Source organism: Gobius niger, assembly GCF_951799975.1.
Source record: "Gobius niger genome assembly, chromosome: 2".
Taxonomy (NCBI): domain Eukaryota; kingdom Metazoa; phylum Chordata; class Actinopteri; order Gobiiformes; family Gobiidae; genus Gobius; species Gobius niger.
In genome coordinates, this window is record NC_136853.1 from 22396421 (window position 1) to 22412709 (window position 16289).

Here is a 16289-nt window from a genome sequence, read left to right on the forward strand (position 1 = left end):
AAAGAGCTGGTCGTGGAGGAAGAAAGTCCCAGGGACTCCTGTGAACATTCTCGGGGTGGACGCGGAGGTGGTGCAGGACTACAAATATTTGGGGGTGCACATTGACAATAAACTGGGCTAGACAAATACAAACTATATTAAAAAAATAGGTCAAAGCCGGCTGTATCTCCTGACGAGACTGTGCTCTTAACATTTGCAGGACCATGCTCCAAATGTTTGAGTCAGTCGTTACCAGTGCTCTACTGTATGCTGTCACATGCTGGGGGAGTAAGTTGAAGGAAGCAGAACGGGCTCAATAAACTTATTTGGAAGGCCATTGATGTGGGGGAGGAGATGGACTCTTAAAACTGAGGGATAGGAGGATCCTGGGGAAATCACTTCACAGCAAGATGAATGGTCTGAGGAGCACATTCAGCGACAGACCATTCCTGCCCAAATGCACTAAAGCTCTTTCCAACAGCTATTAGAATGTACAACTCCTGATACCATGAACTATTAACACATCAACTCAATTATCCTTTTAAACGTATACGGTCCCAGTAGCACTTTTTGGCTTTCATTAATCATGGGTTTGTATGGTGTTTATTGGAAAGCAGCAGCAACCGATGTATTTCCCATGTGGAAGTATTCTGATTCAACTCCAAGCGATGTGCCTAAACCTAACATGTCACCTGCAGCTAGGGTTATCCAGAAGCCTATGGCGAACCCTTTGAGGGGGTGTCAAATTGACCTCTTTTAGAAGGTTTAAAAGAAAATTATTTGCATGTATTAAGGACCATTAGCTGCATAAAAATGTAAGATGGACTGGATAACATACCAACTCTGGTGTACAAGCCCATTTCTTTAAACACAACACAAAGCAGAAGTACCAATAAGGACATACACTTTATTGAAAATCAGTTTAACCAAGCTTTGTAGCAAGCTCCTTGGCCTTTGCCTTCTCCAATTTCGCAATACGGGCTGTAGACTTGGGTCCCATAATTCCACCACCCCAGTGGCGACGGATCTGAAAAGGAGGGCAAAAATTAGCCATTCGTTTACTTCAAGTGGGATGTAAATAAACAAGTGACTCACCTCTTCATATCTGTCATTGTAGTTTGTCTTGATGGCTTCTACAAGTTTCGCAAGTGCACCCTTGTCCTCACTTGAGGGAAAGAAGGTTGCAATTAGTGAATGGTCAAAAAGGAAAAAAAAAAAATACAAAATTGACAGGCGTTTGAAAACAAAGATACAAAATGTAACTTACGGGTTTATCTGTGTGAAAGCGACTGAAGTGCAAGTCTTTCTGTGCACCAGTCTGCCCAGTCTAGCCTTGCCCTTGACAATGCAATATGGAACTCCCATTTTGCGGCAAAGAGCTGGGAGAAAGACGACCAACTAAAAAAAAAAAAATTAAAATAGTATGAAAAAGTAGTGAAGTAGAACAGTATAGTTAACAGGCCACTAGTAAAAGCTACACATATGGTCTTTGCTCAGAGTTAAAAAGCTCTATTTGAATCAACACAGACTTTCAGGTGAAGAAATTCAGGCATCATTGCTAAAGACCAGTTCTTGTTTCCATCTTAATCCAACCATACCTCAATTGGATCCACATCATGAGCAATCACAACAAGCTGGGCCTTCTTGCTCTCGACCAGAGAAGTGACAGTGTTGACGCCTGTAAAAGCATTACATTTATAAGCAATACATAAGAGCAATGAAAAGATTAATAATATGTTTTGGTCTTTGCTCAGGGTTAAAAAGCTCATAAAGCATCACAATATGTCAGGTGAAGAAATTCAGGTCATCACTGCATAAGACCATAGGAAAACAAGGTCTAAAATGCCATTTTCACATTTCAAATCTTACCAGCGCGGAGCACAGGGGGCCTTTTGGTTGGAGTATCACCCTTTCCAGCTGCCTTCTGCTCAGCACGGGCCAGTAGCCTCTGCCTCTTCTCCTGCTTTGTTTCCGGTCTGTATTTGTGGGCCAGTTTAAACAACTGTGTGGCTGTTTAAGAGCAAAGAATTACATCAGCGCTCCAGACATACCATCATCTAGGTGCACCAATGTGATACGTACCAGTTTGGCGGTCCAGAGCTTGGGTGAACTGGTTGATTGCAGGAGGGACCTTCAGACGCTTGTAGAGGATTGAACGTTGCCTCTGCAGGCGAATGTAGCGAGGCCATTTCACAAAACGTGTCAAATCACGCTTTGGCTGAATATCCTGGCCTGTGGAAAATAATTGATAACTATTAGCAAATGAAAAGCGTATAAAAAGATTGGTTGAAGGTATGAATGGTGCAATCAGCGATCTTGGTGGGAAATTGTCAACAGTGTGTTTTAGATAGCAAATATTCAGTGTCATCATCTGCACGACAAAATATAAAATAATGAATGTGTTTTGTTTACCTACCAATGCTGTAGTTCTTAGGCCTCTTCTCGAACAGGGGGTTCACCACCTTCTTGGCCTCATGTTTTTTAGCCACCGAAGGGGCAGGAGCCACCTTCTTCCCCTTTGCCTTTTTTCCCTTAGGCTATAAAGGGAAAAAAAGAACTTATTTTAATGACGAGTCACAGGAACTCATTCACATTCAACAGCTAATACCAAAGACATGCAGGCGTCCACTTGCCATCCTGCTACGGGTTAGCATTAGCCGTTCGTATACAGACCAACTTCAGGCCATACGCCACCGATACCAAACCCATACATTTTACAAAATGATGCTTTAAAATAAAGGCAATGTTTCTGGTTTGCCAAGAAGAGACAGTTAAGTGAATAATACAATTGTAAGGGCCGTCCAGCGTTAGCTTTAATTCACTCACCAACTATGGTGTCCAATGCCGGCTAACGACCACTTTAAAAATCACTATTTTCTCGGCAATCAATCCACTTACGCCAAAAATAATCGCATGATAAAACAGTTCAGACTTTATAACACTGCATGTTAAACTCTAAACCATTACACAAGGTACAGTAGATTAGATTACTTTAGATTTAAACCTCTCAGTAAGAAAACGCTATGCACCCACCATGTCGGATCAGGCAGAAAGGAAGTCCTGTACACCGGGGCTCACGTAAAATACCGCGAGACTCGACAAACCGGAGGTGCCAAGTTGCCCGGAACTGATCTGAGATCAGATCTTGCCGCGCTTATTCCGCGGAATCCCTCTGTTGTTAAACGTGTGAAACAGACACAGGATCAGTTTGGCTTCAATAAACACCAAATATATGTTGTGACTATTATCAAAATCCAGTCTGCCCAGTATATTCTTCATCTTGTAAACAAATAATGCAATAAAAAAAAAAATCTTGTTAGATTTGCGTGCCATGCGTTTTGCTTGACGTGACTGTGTTTGCATGGGGAGGGGAGGGGCGGGTTTGTTTGGGATGACGGGCCGCTGATGTAAACCGTCTGTCTTTGCCTTTGCCTTTTTATTTATTAACCTGCTATCAGGCTCATTCTTCTCCAATATGTGAGATTTACTGTGTCAGAATGGAGAATGGCAGAATCAACGTGACCTCTCCGTTTGCGGGTAAAACACATTATTCATTTGCATTTTAGTTAATATTTTAGCTACTTAGTGGTCTTCTATTGTATCATTTCTCAAGGTGTTACGTTGAATCTACTCTGTGAAAACAGCTGGTCAATTTGTGATTTTCCCTAAATGAAATACAAACACAGTTCCCATTTCCAGTTTGTAACCAAAAGACCCTCTTGCTAGCGTTAGCCGCCTGCCTTAGCTTGGGATGTACATCACTCTTCTTGCCTTAACAGTGCACAAACAGTAAAAACCGAGTAGCCATGGCTGAACAGGACGTTTGCCCTCATCTGGACTGCATTGGAGAGGTGACGAGGGATGACCTTCTTCAGAAATCTAAGGTTGTTATTGTTAGAGGAGATAATAATGATAATTGTAAATAAATACAGAAACAAACAATGTAAAATAAATGTACACAAAACACGTGTTTTAAAGTTATTTTTGTGTCAGACAACTATTCTCCATATATTTTTCCTATTAATTTTAAAATAACCACAATGTTGTGTTAAAGACTGTGCTATGCTCCTTATTTTTTTTTACTTCAGGGTACGTGCCAGTCATGTGGAGCAGGTGGCCCAAATCTGTGGGCTTGTCTACAGGTATGGCCATTGTGGTTGATTCAATTTGATTCATTCTTTTACTGTCAGGGCTGTTGCAAATTAAACGCTCATTTTGTTTTATTTCCTCTGCAGAATGACTGTTCCTATATTGGATGTGGAGAATCCTTCTCTGATCACAGTACTTTGCATGCCCAGGTGAAATATTGCCACGCTCCAATGCTGTCCATTCTAGTTTTGCGATTGACTAGTCACAACTATAAATATGTAAAAAATAATCATTTTCACCTGTTGACTGACTAACCCGTTCCAGGCAAAGAAACACAACCTGACAGTGAATCTGACAACGTTCAGAATATGGTGTTATGTGTGTGAACGAGAGGTGTTTCTGGATCAGAGGCCTGCCTTGGTGCCAGTGCCAGTGGTCCCTCATCACTGTAAAGCTTCAGAACAGGTAGAGTAACTCCACCGCAGTAATGTATTCTGGTATTAGTAGCATCATGCAGTTGTCACAGACTCATGGTTAAAACATTATATTCTCTGCAAACTAGTTATAGCTTCAATCTGAATGTTTCCAGCAGTCCGCACATCATCCAGCCGGTCATCCGCTAAAGGCTGTACCGATCGCCGTGGCAGAAGAAGAAGGTTCTGAATCAGAGGAGGATGAGCTTAAACCCAGGGGTGAATTACTTTTAATACATTACAAACATAAAAACACAATGTAACAGTTGAAATGAGCTGCTTCTGTTTGCAGGACTCACGGGAATGAAAAACATTGGAAACTCCTGTTATATGAATGCGGCCCTTCAAGCTCTGTCAAACTGGTAAATTTCTGCTAGAGCTGCAATTCAGTTTAGGGCTTTTATATTCACATGATTTTAATAAGATGTTCAAGAGCTTGTTTGTAATACGCTTTCTTTTTATTCCTTTTTAGTCCACCCCTCACACAGTTTTTCATAGACTGCAGTGGTTTAGTGCGGACAGATAAAAAGCCAGCTCTTTGCAAAAGCTACCATAAACTCATCTCCGAACTTTGGCATAAAAAACGGTAATTCATAATTGAAGCAATTGTTTAACATTACAAATTGCATTTAATTAAGTAATAAACAACCTATTATTTTTGTACACATAATGCACATTTTTTAGGCTCAGTTATGTTGTCCCTACAAGTCTCTCTCATGGAATAAAATTGGTAAATCCCATGTTTCGTGGCTACGCTCAGCAGGTATATGTCCAAGAAAATTCTTCGCTACTACAGCATTAGTCTTTGTGGGTCAAAAAGCATTTCCGTCATGTTTTGCCCTAGGACACTCAAGAGTTCTTGCGCTGTTTGATGGATCAGCTACACGAAGAGTTGAAGGAGCCGCTAACGGAGTGCACCTTGATTGGAGACAGCAGTGACGTAGAAGACAGACGAGATGGAGACCGCTCCCCGTCTGAGGATGAGTTCCTGTCATGCGACTCTGGTTCCAGCAGTGACCGGGGTGAATGTGGGGGCGCGTGCGATGGAGAACCACTTTTGCAGGACGACTGTGATGGCGTAAGAACACCCACTGTAGCTCTCAGTCCGACTGGTGAGATCTCTGAGAAGGAGAGGCTGAAGGAGAGGAGGGTTTCTGGCTCTCCTCTTCGTGGAGGCTCTCAGGAGATGGATGAAGATGCAGATGTTAATACAGCAGCTGAGGATGACACTCCTGACAGAGAGGACACAGAGGGGGCGACTTCAAACCCGAACACTGAGGTCCAAAATGAAGAAAACGACCAAATGTCAAATACTGCACAGGGGCTGAGCCAGAGCAACATCACATCTGGTATTTATTAACATTCTATAAATATTTATCCCAATTTTTCTCTGTCCCACATTATGCATCATGTATTTTACTGTGTTCCAGAGCCAGATAATGAAGTTGCAATGACGCAGCCACAGTCGATCCCCTGCACCCCTGTGCGAACCATTCAAGAGCTGCATCCCAAACTGTCATGTAGTCCCCCCCGATCCAGCCCTGTTCGCTCTGTAGGACCTGCCTATTCATTCAAAAGAGGTACTGATGCTTTTAATGATTTTGGCTTGTTGTGACTTTTCAGTGGTAAATGTTTATAACCGCGTTGTCACAATGTCTTTCAGCCCAATTGCTGCTCAGTTCCAGAAAAAGGAAACAGTCCCATTATCGCAGCGTGATCTCTGACATCTTCGACGGTTCCATTCTAAGTCTGGTCCAGTGTCTGACCTGTGACCGGGTAAGTCCCAGTAAAGTCTTTAAAGCAGTGCTAAGTAACTCATGCCCTTAGAGGCCATAAGTGCCACAGCAGGTGTCATAGTATCCGTGAGAGTAAATACTACGCTGACAGAAAAGACAAAGGGACAGAGGGATATTGTACATCCAATTACATAATGGAGATATTTTTTTCACTCAAACTTGGCTGTAGCTACTTTTAAAGTGGTGCTAGCCTGCAGTTAGCTTTTCCCGTTAGCCTGTTCTGCCTCTTCTTTGTGATTACATGTACAAACTGTGGTTTTCTGGCCAAAGACACCAGGGGGAGATGAAAGACCCCCCAATCATCCCATTAATACTTGTTTTACCTCCAGAGGGACTACGAAAAGGATTTATTAAGGTCTACAAGTTACTTAGTTCTTCTTTAAAAGAGGAATTCTTACATCTTTTGCTTGGACAACTGTGCCAAAAGAGAGTGCACATTCAGCTGGACAAATATAAAGGAGACAAATACATTTTAGCCATGAGTTCATGAGATGTAAAGTTCCTCTTGTTTGAATTGAAGTGACTGATGTTGTGCAAGTTTCGCCAATGCAGGAGATTTAAATCCCTGTAAAGTAAAATGTTAGTCTGTCCAAAATCTACACTTAGTTAATATATATATATTCCTTCTCTTATATGGTCTATCAGGTCTCAACCACAGTGGAGACTTTTCAGGACCTGTCCCTCCCTATTCCTGGCAAAGAAGACTTGGCCAAGCTCCATTCTTCCATTCATCAAAACCTGCCAGTAAAGACTGGAGTGTGTCCCGAAACCTACGGGTCCCAGGGCTGGATATCCTACATAATGGACTCCATACGCAGGTTTGTGTTTGTGTTATTGTATGAAATCAAATGTGTATGTTCATATGACACATGTTACCAGGAGGAATAGTATACTTTGTAAGATGGATTCTGCAGTTTACACATCTGCATCAATATGCAATGTGGTGGATCAATCAACTAAACCTTTTTCTTAAATAGATTTGTAGTGTCGTGCATTCCTACTTGGTTCTGGGGGCCTATGGTAACTCTTGAGGATTGCCTTGCTGCCTTTTTTGCTGCGGATGAGCTTAAAGGTAAACATATTTAATCACTCCATGCTTTTCATCTGTGGACAAATTAATGCCTTACACTTGTGTTTTCTTTAGGAGACAACATGTACAGCTGTGAAAGATGTAAAAAGTAGGAGTTTACCAAACATATACTTTTTCTATGTTAAATGTGCAAACCTTTTATAGCATTTTGTTTGTCTCCAGGTTGCGAAATGGAGTTAAGTACTGCAAAGTGCTCAAACTTCCAGAGGTACATATCTGTCTTTATTATTATTGTTCCAATTTGTTGCACTATTACAAATGTGCTTTTTGCTTCTTTGTTTTTGTAGATTTTGTGCATTCATCTCAAACGTTTCCGGCACGAGGTCATGTATTCATATAAGATCGGTAATCATGTATCATTCCCATTGGAGGGGCTCGACATGCGTCCCTTCTTGGCCAAAGAGAGTCCGTCCCAAGTCAGCACTTATGATCTGCTGTCAGTTATCTGTCACCATGGCACTGCAGGAAGTACGAATGACGTTATTTACCATTAACACAGACAAATCCTGTTGTTACACAAACGTAGACTGTAACTTTTTGCATTTGGTTTGTTGCAGGTGGACACTACATAGCATACTGTCAGAATGTGATCAATGGCCAATGGTATGAGTTTGATGATCAGTATGTGACAGAGGTCCATGAGACTGTGGTACAAAATGCAGAGGCCTATGTGTTGTTTTATAGGTAAACGAGCAGCACAACCAGAAACCATACGAAAGACAATCATTACAAATCAATGATTAATGCTCTTTTATGGACTTGTGTCACAGGAAAAGTAGTGAAGAGTCCATTAGAGAGCGGCAGAAGGTGGTGGCACTGGCCAATATGAAGGAGCCAAGTCTTCTCCAGTTCTACATCTCCAGAGAGTGGCTTAACAAGTTCAACACTTTTGCTGAACCTGGCCCAATCAGCAACCACACATTCCTTTGCCACCACGGAGGTACGTAAAGAGGCGAACAGACTAGAGATGTGAACTATGGGACAGAGACCACTGGTGGCATGAGGGCAGCTTCACGTTGCATTTCTGGAATAAATTATGATTGATTCGTTTAAATAGGAGGTCCTCTTTCGTCTTAGTCCTTGTTTAGAGATACTTTTAGTTTAGCCCAATTCTAGACCTGGTTTAGACTTAATACACCTAAGTTTTACACCCAGTGCAGACTCAAAACTGGGTTGTTTCAGTTAAAAGTTTGAGAACCACTGGACTAGAGCTTTATCTTCAGGCTTAAAGGGATATTTCAGGATTTTTGACATAGGGCCTCATTTCCTAGTTATCCAGAGTGTTGTTGATTTCTGGAGATATATATATGTATATTTTTTTATTCATGCAGTCCATATATTTGAAGAGTTTAGTGGTGCTAGGCTAGTGCTAGGCTAGTGCTAGGCTAGCGCATGTCTATGGTAACTAGTAGCCTGCATTACAAACCTCTTCAAAATCATAGGGTCGTCCTCCAAACGTTGCCATATCTGATTTGTAGAAAGCTCCTTTGTGAATTCCACGTGTAGTAATGGCGGCCGCAGGTAAACAAACTACTGTAGATCTGGTAAACTAGCAGATCACTCCGCCGCTGCGTAGCTACAAGCAGGAAGCTGATGCTGCTCAAAAGTTCTTTTAAATGCAAAATGGTTATATTTAAAAATGTATATTTAAATAATTCAGTCAATACAGACATTTATGTGGGTAGTCTGACGTTATAAGTGATTTGCCTCAGGTGCACTGTGCTTGGGTCAGACTAATGCAGGCTACTAGTTACCATAGACATGCACTAGCCTAGCACTAGCCTAGCACTAGCCTAGCACTAGCCTAGCACTAGCCTCGCACCACTAAACTCAAATATAAGGACTGCATGAATTTAAAAAAATTAAAAAAAATCTCCAGAAATCAACAACATTATGGATTAATAGGAAATGAGGCCCTATGTCAAAAATCCTGAAATATCCCTTTACTGTTGGTTAAGAAACTTTATTGGTCGAGTCTGGCTGTGGCTATTTTGTGTACCTGAAACAAGGCCTTTTTTCTCATCATTGCAGGAATTCCCCCGCATAAATACAACTACATTGATGACCTGGTGGTTATAGTCCCGCAGAATGTTTGGGAATATGTTTATAAAAGGTAATATTCTTATAATCCTAGTTGACTTTTTACTTGCCTGTTTAACGGTCCTAACTCTTTAATTTGTAGTTTTGGTGGAGGCCCTGCTGTAAACCATTTGTACATGTGTGCCATTTGCCAAGTTGAGATCGAAGCTTTGGCTAAACGCAGAAAAACAGAAATAGACACTTTCATTAAGGTAACATTTTGGACATTTTGTCATCCTTGTATTGTAAGCATTGTGTTTGCTCTTTTATTTTTAAAGTTAGTTCTGGATCACGTGCCTAAGTGGATTTTCTTGTATTAATATCATAGGGTTCCACTTTTCATCTTTAGGTGACTTTGCTTTCACCCTGTAATACAGCACAGCTCGATATTATGAGTATGCACTTTCTCCACATCAGACCCTGACGGTGCATATCTTTTTCTTGTTTGCAGCTGAACAAAGAGTTCCAAGCTGAGGAGGCTCCGACTGTGATCTTGTGCATCAGCATGCAGTGGTTTAGAGAGTGGGAGAGCTTTGTGAAAGGCAAAGACAACGGTAGGCCTCTGCAAGCGTAAAGAGGACATAGGTTAATTATAATGAGTTATAATAAAGCCGGCAGCACACTTAAGACCACAGGCTATCAGGACAAATGATGAAAACGCACAGTTCTGGAGACTTGCAAAATATAGGCTAGTTCTGTGAAATACTGCAAGTGGTATTGAATAGTTGGAAAGAAAGAGACAACAACTGTCAAGAAAGATTAATTTAAACAAAATCCTGTTGTGAATTATATTTGTATCCACATTAAAAAGAAAATAGGGGTGGGGGGGGCGGGACAGTTATAATCAACATTACTTTGAGGACATTTTGGGAAATGATCCACCCTTGTAAATGCAAACAAAAGAAAAAAAAAAACATTCAAGAAGAAATGGGCTATTTTTATTTATGTATAATTTCCCTAAATATCAACTGTATGTTTCAGAGCCACCTGGTCCCATCGACAACAGTAAAATTGGTGTCATGAAAGGAGGACACATACAACTCAAGCAAGGTAGACTATAAAGTTTAAATTGTTTGAAAAAAGATGCTCAGCATTTTGTCTTTTCTTAGGGGCAGACTATGGTCAGATTTCAGAGGAGACTTGGCAGTATTTGTTGTGTATTTATGGTGGAGGTCCTGAGATTGCCGTCAGACAGACAGTGGCCCCACCAGTTGACAATGAGAGTCTTCATGGGGAGAGGAAGATTGAGGCTGAGACCAGAGCGCTCTGAGAGAGCAGGAGGTTTGGGCTTTGTCTGCTTTACCAAGTAATACATGTATACGGTGTAAAATGTTAGAATGACATGAATTCTTTTCAGATCTTAGGTTGCTTGGCTTGCTTTCCACCCCTGTCCTGACAAGACGCTGAGGAATTTGCACCTTCTTGACGAAGCTGTGTTGTAAGCACTTGTTCATGTAGCAATGTATTGTAGAGCATTATAAAATTACTATTTATTGACAATACAGGTCCACAAAGTGTCACATGATTAAAATCTTTTTAGTCAGCTGCCAAGTACAGCAGTAACACAGAGAGAATAAAATCAAATTTATAAAGATGTACTTGACGTCATATTGTCATGTAACTATGAATTAATTGCTACTTGGGAGTGATTGTATTTAAAGCTGTGCACCTCAAAACCTTAAATAGTTTGCAAACCCTCAGGAATCAAAAGGCTGTTTGTTTCATGAGGCTTAGAAAATAGACATATATTCCTCAACATGTACATGCATAAAAAAAAAAATTAAAAAAAGATTTTCAAACTAGATTTAAAAGGAAAAAAAAGCATGGAAGTCTTAGAAAAAAGTTTTACAGTAATGCTTTGAGATTTTTTACTCTGTCTTTGCACAAACTCAGATTAGGTCAAGGTAATTCCAGGGGCATGCACACTCACACCCCTCTAAGTGCATCTGATACTTGATATGTGGAACATGGAATAAAATTTAAGGGCACAGGGTCTTGCATAAAACAATTAAGCTGTACTACTACTACTTCAAGATTAGGTCTATTTTCCACATCTTATAAATTAAATACATTTTCAGTAAAATACAGGCACTCTGCAGGTTGTATCACTCCTCCTGAAGCACTACGCTGTTTCACTACAGCTGGTCATGTGACTAAAGTCTTGAAAAGTGCTTCACTCAGCGAGCTGCTCGTTAGCTTAGAGCGTTTCAGTTGTTGATAGCGTTGAGCAGCGAGGCGCTAAACCATTGATGTTTTCTGGTCCATCCTTTAGCGATGTAAACCATAAGTGACACGTAAATGTGCTGCATTTCCTCCAGGTTTTACATTCAGCCCTGTTCATGTGGTGCAAGTCTTCTGATTTGGCCGGGGGAAAAACGTAAGGAGCGCAAACTAGCTCTGACTGATTAAAATAAAAGATTGCGCAATAATGTCCTGCCTCGGAGTAGCCGAGCGGCAGGTGACTGAGTTGGCCCAGCCCACTGGAGCTTCGTAAAGCGTAGAACCACATTACAGTAGTATTTACTCGTATCATACTCTATTTCAGTGCTCCCCAACCTTTGGCTTACAAGGGGCCGGTATCGGACCTGAAACCTTTCCACGGCTCGGTCTGCGGGGAAGGGCGGCCCCTTAGAGAAACATGCTTTATTAGGCTAAGGGTGAAGTTCCTGAAGCATGGAGAGCAGCACCTTGATACCGGCACGGGTGATTTCCCGTTGGGCTCATGCGCCCTGGTAATGGTTAGGACAGAACGTGAATGGGTGGCTGGGTGGGTTTGTTGCCTGGTAGCCTATGGCCTGGTTTTGGTTGGGGACCCCTGCTCTATTGCACACATCGATTTGATCGAGTTGGTGCTTCAGTGGTGTTTATAAGAAGTTGCAGTTGTAAAGTTCATCAACAAGATGTCAATGTTCATACAGAATGAAGCAGCTCTGAAGCAAGGAAAGCCTTGGAACTGTCACATGGCTTCACTTAGCCTTCACTAATGATTCTACCAATCTTGAAGAGGAGAAGAGAGAATTTAAACTTGCACTCTAGTTTTTCTGTGCACAGACACATTTGTTAGCACCTAATCTGTCTACCACATAAATTAACTCCTGTTACTGTCAAGTGAACTATTACAGTGCCTTTAAGCACTATCACAATTCTCGTCTCAGCTGCCCCTTAAAATGTCTTTTCATTTGGACAGAGGTCAGATTTATTAAAGTGTTTATTTTGATTTTACTGTGGTAATTTAAACCTTAATCAGTCCCAAATCTCCATGAGGTATTAAGTAAATGTGAGGGATAACCTACACGTGTGTATATTCTTCATTATTACATCTCAATATACTGTATTTCCCTGTTTATGAGAGGAGACAAACAGGTTACAGGCTTCCATATTCCCTAATGTTCATCACAAAAAGGACCCCAGGCGTGTTGTTTTATCACACATAAAGCCGTGTATACAGTTGTAAAGGCAGATGATATCTCATGTTGTGTGTGTGACACAGTTCTACATTATATCACACACACAGTGTTTGTACTACATTGCATTGGCGCTGTTTGGTGGTGGGAAATGCATGACACCAATCGCAAAAAAAAACGTACCACTGGCTGACCTCATTCATTGTCATGAATTCTCACAAATTTTCATGAATAAGCTTGTTTAATCAGATTCTAATAAAGTGATGATTCAGTGAGAGGTTGACTGCAGGATTTTGAGAATAGGAACAAATGAATGAGCTTATACTAAAGAATCAGTGATTCAGTGATCTCAAAAGGAAGACACGGAACAAGATCCAGTGGGAGGAAAATGACCCTTTGGAATTTCTGACATTTCTGCCTAAGTTGGTCATAAAATGTGATCTGATCTTTATTTAAATCACAGGTATAAGTAAACAGTGTCTGCTTAAACTAATACAACCCAAACATTTACATTTTATCATATTTTTATTGGCCATAACCTGTAGACATTCACAGGACAGGGAAGAATAAGTGAGTACACCGTCTGGGTAAGGATCAAGAACTAATCTGACAAATTTATGCAGACATTTAGAGTCAGGTGTGAGCCAACCTGAAGTCCAATCACTGATGTGTGGCTTAAAGCTGCCCTGTTCACTGAAAAACTAAACAAAAAAACTTAACAATTGTCTCTTGTTGAGAAGCATTGTCTGCCTTGCACCATGCCTCAATCAAGAATGATTGATTTGTATAAAGCTGGAAATGGATAGAAAACCAATATTCTGTGGACTGGTAAAACCAAAGTTGAATTGTTTGGGAGGAACACACAGTGTCATGTGTGGGAAACATGGAAAAGCACATCAACATCAAGACCTTATCCTCACTGTGAATATGGTGCAGGAGCATCATAGTGCGGGGCTGTTTTGTTGCCTCAGGACCTGGACAATGTGATGTCATATGGAAAAATGTTTATCACAAGTTTATCAAGATATTTTGCAGAAAAGCTTGAGGCCATCTGTCCAACCGCTGAAGTTAAAAAGAGGAAGGTGCTGCAACAAGACAATGACCCAAAGCACAAAAGAAAAGCCCCTTCAGAATGATTTCAGAAGAATAAAGCCCGTCAAAGTCCTGATCTAAACACGATTGAGATGCTGCGGCATGACCTCAAGAAAGTCATTCACACCAGACATCCCAGGAACCTCATTGAACTATATCTGAAAGTTTTGTAAAGAGAAAAGGTCCAAGATTCATCCTGATGGTTGTGCACGTCTAATCTGTAACTACAGGAAACGTCTGGATGAAGTTATCGCTGCCAAAGGAGGGTCAACCATCATTGAATCCAAGAGTTCACTTACTTTATCCTCCCTGTCCTGTGAATATTTACATATAAAAATATGACAACATGTAATTGTTTGGGTGGTATTGATTTAAGCAGACAAGGTTTACCCATTCGTGGGATTTTAGTAAAGATCAGACCACTTATTATGACCAATTTAGGCAGAAATGTAAGAAATTCCAAAGGGTTCACACACTTTTTCCTCCCACTGTATGCTTCTGCTTATGACAGTAATTGAGTAAATTATAATAAATCCAAATGACAAAATGAGTCTGTTGTTGCTCGTGTGTGATATGACATGATACAATATGACAAACAGAGCACTCACACCAACAGCTGTGGGAGCAAAAAGATCGACCAGCTCCCATTCATTCCCTATGCTGGCTGGCAACTGGAAAGTGACTACCGGAAATACACGGGCGACCGGAGTGGTGACAGCATTTGCCTAGAGTGTAAATTAATCCAACTCTATACAAATGCAGAGCAGTTCACAACCACAGAACAAGATCTGACAGATGCCTGTGCGTAATTGGCTTACACACTTCAGCTGCATCTTAAACCCCGCCTCATTGTGCTCCTGCACAAAGGAATGAAGTAGAAGAAGCTGAGCGAAAGAAAGCAAAGTATTTTCGCTCCATGTGAATCAGTGGGTGATGTTCCTAAAAAGGGCATAAGGGCGGGATCTTCACTGTAGACTTCGCCCATACGTGACGTGTAGTTCGCGCTGCTCCAATGCCAACAGTCCAACCCTCATTAGTACGAGATTTCGAAATTATTTCTTACGAAAACCAGCCTGGTCCCTTTAAATGTAACTAACCCAACGTTATCACAGGAAGAATTTCAGCTGTAGAAAGTTTAAAGGAATAGGCCACCGTTTTTATATACTAAGATATGTTCTTACCTCACTTTAGTCGAGTTAATATATCCCCGTCTGGTCATTGTCCGCGCGCTCTGTCACGCAAACGGAGCACATACGCAGCCTCTCCCATATGTGACATAGCTCCGAAAAAGCTCACGATAGAAGCTACCAAGCTCTTCCACGTGTTCCCTATTTAAATAAAGTTACGTGAAGTGTTTTCATGCGAAGTATATTTACACAGAAATGTAACGTGTCGATTTTATAAGCAAATAAAAAGGGGGACTATATTGTGAGGCGTAATGATACGAGGAGTAAAACGTCCGCGCAGTAACTCCTAAAGGTTATTGACGGAAGTGAGCGGGGGGAAGTCTTTAGGAGTTACTACGCGGACGCTGTGCTCCTCGTATCATTACGCCTCACAATATAGTCCCCCTTTTTATTTGCTTATAAAATCGACACGTTACATTTCTGTGTAAATATACTTCGCATGAAAACACTTCACGTAACTTTATTTAAATAGGGAACACGTGGAAGAGCTTGGTAGCTTCTATCGTGAGCTTTTTCGGAGCTATGTCACATATGGGAGAGGCTGCGTATGTGCTCCGTTTGCGTGACAGAGCGCGCGGACAATGACCAGACGGGGATATATTAACTCGACTAAAGTGAGGTAAGAACATATCTTAGTATATAAAAACGGTGGCCTATTCCTTTAAGTTAAAGTTGTTTTTAACGTGTCTAAAGTCCAATGCATTTCAATGGGAGACTAGCGGCGATATGGAGGGACTACAGCAATGGCGGCCCCTAGTGTTGTCGCCAAAAAGCAGAGCAGCCAGCGCACCTGGACAAAAAGGCAGAGGGAGGAGCAATCATAGGGGAAAGCAAGGCCCCCTCTCAAAACCCACAGAACACGGGCCAGGGCCGTGACAGTATCACTGATACTTCTAATTTATATGTTTCTATTTTCATTATCCTGAGCAGTTTTCCTTTTACTGATCACTCTGCTGTTAAACAGCTCATTCATGACGATTAAATTAGCCAGAATAAATGAGCTGTCAGTGTTGAGTTAACTTTAGTCAGCCTCACTGGTCTAATGCTTTTTCATCACCCGGTCGCGCCGTCAGAAATTAGTCACCAACACTGTGATACAG

At 41.2% G+C, this 16289-nt stretch overlaps 2 protein-coding genes across 3 annotated transcripts; one reads left to right on the forward strand and one right to left on the reverse strand.

Annotated features, from left to right (window-relative positions):
- Positions 1-872: 872 nt before the first annotated feature.
- Positions 873-3038, reverse strand: rpl7a (ribosomal protein L7a). Its single transcript, XM_079551491.1, has 8 exons — positions 3013-3038; positions 2396-2516; positions 2062-2211; positions 1849-1989; positions 1578-1657; positions 1247-1377; positions 1075-1144; positions 873-1006 (listed from the first exon to the last, which is right to left on the reverse strand). The coding sequence occupies exons 1-8, from the start codon at positions 3013-3015 to the stop codon at positions 902-904; spliced, it is 801 nt and encodes a 266-aa protein (XP_079407617.1). The 5' UTR covers positions 3016-3038; the 3' UTR covers positions 873-901.
- Positions 3039-3365: 327 nt separating this feature from the next.
- usp20 (ubiquitin specific peptidase 20) lies at positions 3366-11889 on the forward strand. 2 transcript variants are annotated; one of them, XM_079582982.1, is made up of 26 exons: positions 3366-3516; positions 3759-3863; positions 4068-4121; positions 4215-4277; positions 4393-4533; positions 4658-4760; positions 4834-4903; positions 5014-5127; positions 5226-5304; positions 5386-5890; positions 5972-6121; positions 6205-6317; positions 6983-7155; positions 7315-7409; positions 7482-7515; positions 7590-7635; positions 7715-7895; positions 7985-8111; positions 8198-8367; positions 9459-9540; positions 9610-9718; positions 9958-10060; positions 10488-10556; positions 10616-10787; positions 10864-11674; positions 11708-11889. In XM_079582982.1, the coding sequence occupies exons 2-24, from the start codon at positions 3786-3788 to the stop codon at positions 10774-10776; spliced, it is 2820 nt and encodes a 939-aa protein (XP_079439108.1). In that variant the 5' UTR covers positions 3366-3516; positions 3759-3785; the 3' UTR covers positions 10777-10787; positions 10864-11674; positions 11708-11889. The 2 variants fall into 2 exon arrangements, with proteins under 2 accessions (XP_079439108.1, XP_079439109.1); XM_079582983.1 differs by having other exon boundaries at positions 4661-4760.
- Positions 11890-16289: the final 4400 nt, after the last annotated feature.